At 59.5% G+C, this 3,798-nt stretch overlaps 1 protein-coding gene across 1 annotated transcript; it reads right to left on the bottom strand.

Moving 5' to 3' along the window:
• Window positions 1-2: 2 nt before the first annotated feature.
• LDBPK_110640 (aminopeptidase, putative) lies at window positions 3-1,016 on the bottom strand (the record flags this gene model as incomplete). The annotated part of the gene is made up of 1 exon (XM_003858992.1): window positions 3-1,016. A coding segment is annotated over one exon (1,014 nt), but the record flags the coding sequence as incomplete, so codon positions are not given.
• Window positions 1,017-3,798: the final 2,782 nt, after the last annotated feature.

Raw genomic sequence — 3,798 nt, 5'->3', positions numbered from 1 at the left:
TGCATCTTCATGCTGCGCACCACCGCGATGAAGGCGCAGAACACGCCAGCCGAGCCGCCCATATCCGTCTTCATGTTCGTCATGTGCGCCGCTGGCTTCAGCGCAAGGCCGCCGCAGTCGTACACGATACCCTTGCCAACCATCGCAATATTCTTGGCGCCCTCAGCGGCGTTCGGGTTCCTGTAGCGCAGCGTCACCAGGTGCGGCGGGTACTGCGCACACTTGCCGACAGCGTAGATGCCGCCATAGCCCTTCTCGCGCAGCTCCTCACCCTTGAGCACAGTCATATCCACACCGAGCTCAGCGGCGTAAGCAGCAGCGATCTCAGCGTACACGACAGTGTCCAGCATGCACGGCGGCGTGTCCACCAGGCGCTGGCACAGCTGCACAGACGTGCAGATCGCCTCCAGCTCCGCCACGCACACGGACTTTCCGCGCACCAGCTCCTGTGTGAACGCAGCGCGTGACGACATCACGACATTCAACGTTACTGCCTGCTTCATGTACGCCTTCGTCGCCTGCCTAGCCTTCGCGGTGTACGAGTGGGGCGCAGCACGCGCAACAGCGTTCGCGACCGCCGTCTCGGAGCCAGCAGGCGCGCGCACGTACACGTCAAGCACCTCGCCTTCTTCGACGCTCCCGCACGCAGCAGCGACGGCCTCCGACATGCTGTCCGCGCGGTAAGGGCAGTTTGTGCGCGACGTGGTTGCCGGCAGCGCCGTCACCGTCACTTCCGTGTAGCCCTTGCGCCCCGGAACCTCCGCAAGCGTCTTCACCGTCGCACCAGCCTTGACGCGCTGTAGCGCCTCCGCGACAGCCGGGCAGTAGAACAGCACGGACTTGAGAGAGCTTTCGCGCAGCTGCTCCAGCGCGCCCACCAGAAGCACGTGCGGTGCAACACATGATACCTTCGAGATGTCCGTGAACGTCACATTCGACCTGAAGTTCGTGCACGTCTGCACGTACGCCGACACCGCCGTCTCCTCCACCACCGAATTGGAACGCGGGCGCTTCATCGTGGGCGTGTCTGATCAAGATACGGAGAGAACGTGAGGGGCAGCGATGCGAAACGAAAGCGAAAGCAGGGGTGCGGGGGTGGGGGGAGGGGCCCAGAGTGAAACCGGCGGTGATGAAAGACAAAGTGTGGCGTACGCGAAACACTAAAAGAAAAAAAAAAACACACACAACAACAGATTCGGGAGTGGTAGGCACTTTACGTCGGTAGTGCGGATGCACACACACACACACACACACACACACACACACACACGAGGATCGATTTATAGATAGAGAACAAGTAAGAACGATAAGCGAATGCAACACAGAAGCAACCGTGTCAATGAAGAAAGAAGGAGGAGGATGAGGAGGGGGTGCGACGATCAGGAAGCTGATGAGCAACTCCGAAGAACGAAATCGCGAAGTGTGCAGGCGTGGTTCGTGCGCTCGTGTGAAAGGCAGAGACAGTGTGGAAAGTTGTTCGATGGAGAACAAGGAAAAAGAATAGGCGAAAGAGGAGACACAAAGAGATGGAAAGAGAGAGGGGGGGGGTCCGGCACAAGTAAGTATGCCTCTCAAGTGGCAAACAGCTTTTTTTAGCCCGCAAACGTGAGCCGAGGGGCAGCGGATTTCGGGGGAAGGGGTTGGGGAGAGGGGTGCGTCTATCACGGTGAAAGAGCTGTAAGTTCCGGAGAGGTAGAAAAGACGAAGAGTCTCTCTATTCCTATTCGCCACCACCACCTCCTCAAGCCACACACCGTAGATTCCTTCCACCGCCCCATTGCCTCGGCTTCAAGCCCAACCCTCGCTCGCCACCGGGGGGCGTCGGGGGCGGCCACAGCGCGAAATGAAATCGCGCGCGCGTGCAGGCGATTTTGTCGGCTATTTTTTTTTTACTCCTTTCTGTCAAGGACGACAGTGTGTGGCACGATCGCTCTCTCTCTCTCCAACTCTTCCCCCCCCCGGCCCTCTCCCTCCTGTGCACTGCCGGCACCGCTTACAGCTACGATGGAGGTCGTGATAAAGTGAATAACGCCGTGGAGGCGAAGAAGCTGGGGTCGTCATCCGCAATGCCTTCCCGTCCCTCTGTGACGCCCCTCCTCTCTCTACATCCGCCAGGCTGCCGAGGTCGGTGGAAAGAAGAGACGACTTGCAGACGAAGGCGAAGTCAACACAGACTCGAACGCGCGAGGGAGAAGAGGGAGACCAAGCACAAAAGAGGAGGCGTGTATAGCAGTGAAAGGAAGAGGGTTCGAGGGCACATGCACACTCGCGCCACCAATGCACGTGCGCACGCACGCACAGGTAAACAGCATTGCAAGAGAGAGACAGCAGGAGACGCTAAAAAAGAAAGCCGCCAAAGGCAGCCAGCCGCACAGGAAGGCACGGTCAGCCAGCAATGAACCCTTTCCGCCCCTTCTCAGCAGTGTCGCACCGAGTCGCTTAACGAAACGACCTTTGGTTCTGCATCCTTGTCGCGCGTCACCGCTATCGCCCAAAGTCCGCGCATAGGCTGGACACGCACACACACATGCACACGCGTAGAGAGGGAAACGCGCCCATAGGATTCGACGCACAAAGCCGGTGCGTCCCTGAGACCCGATGAAGAGAGTGGCAGAGGGAGAAGGCATATAAGGAAGCAACAAGTCAGAGGGGACCCCCCATGCGAGCTACAACAACGCACCACAACTCGGAGCCAGAGCAGCAACCCTCAGCGCCTACGCACTCGGGAAAGCGAAAAGACACGCCGACGACCTCACACCAGTTTGTAGGGGGCGAGAGAATACGAAAGGGCGGCAGAAGATCGAGCAGAAAAGGCTGAAAAATGATGGCGGCGCCGGCCCGCCAGAGAACGCGTCATCGGGGACTACGAAGTGGAAAGATGCACACACACACACATGTGCACGTATGTGTACATGCAAACGCGCCACTCGCCGCGCTGTCGGAGGGAGCGAGTAGGATAGAGAAAGCGTGCGCCTGGCATACCTAAAGCAGACCCACATAAACACAGGGAGAGCATACCGCACAGCGGCGCGAGAAGAAACTCTGCGACCCAGTTGCGATGGGGGTGTATCGAGCGGCACGACGGCACGCCTTCACGCAATCGCTTTTTCAGCGATGCTTCGCCGCAGCACAGCACGTCTCGTCTTCATGCTGTGCATCGGCAGCCAAGATGCGCTCAGCCGCACTTCCTCTGCCGCTCGACTGCCACCTGCGGACTTTGGCACTTTCCTTTTGCTTCCACACCACTCACTTCGTTCCCCCGCAAACCTCCGGAGTGCGCCCCCTAAAACCAGAGATCCTTTCGGCCACCTCGAGTATTCTTGTTTTCTCCTTCCCACCCCCTCCCCCCTCTTCATGCCCTTCACACCAGAAATGGGCTGCCTCCGTGCGTGCTGCGCACGTCCTGCATCATCAGGGACTCATCATCACTACGTCCGCCGCAGTCATGTTGGAGCTGGGGTAGGCCATATCAACGTGCACAAAGGGGCCCCTGAAGCGCTCGCTCAGGTGCTGCTCGACAAAGTACCCGCCGCAGCTCGAGCCGGCGCTGGATGGCGAGTTCGCAGTGTTGCGCATGTCGGCGCAAGGGCTTTTGTACACCTCCTCGTGGTACTCGGGGCAGTACAGCACTGGGTAGCACAGGTCGCCGGACCGCAGGCCCGCATTGATCATGTCCTTTTCCGCCTCGGCATCGCTGGCGTAAACGCCGGCGTGCTTCGAGCCCGTCGCCACACCCTGCGCACCCGTCAGCGTCGCCATGTCGATCAGCACATCCGGGACGAAGTCCTGCTCGCCCGT

This window comes from Leishmania donovani, chromosome 11 (assembly GCF_000227135.1).
Source record: "Leishmania donovani BPK282A1 complete genome, chromosome 11".
NCBI lineage: Eukaryota > Euglenozoa > Kinetoplastea > Trypanosomatida > Trypanosomatidae > Leishmania > Leishmania donovani.
This window is presented reverse-complemented; position numbering and strand designations above follow the sequence as displayed.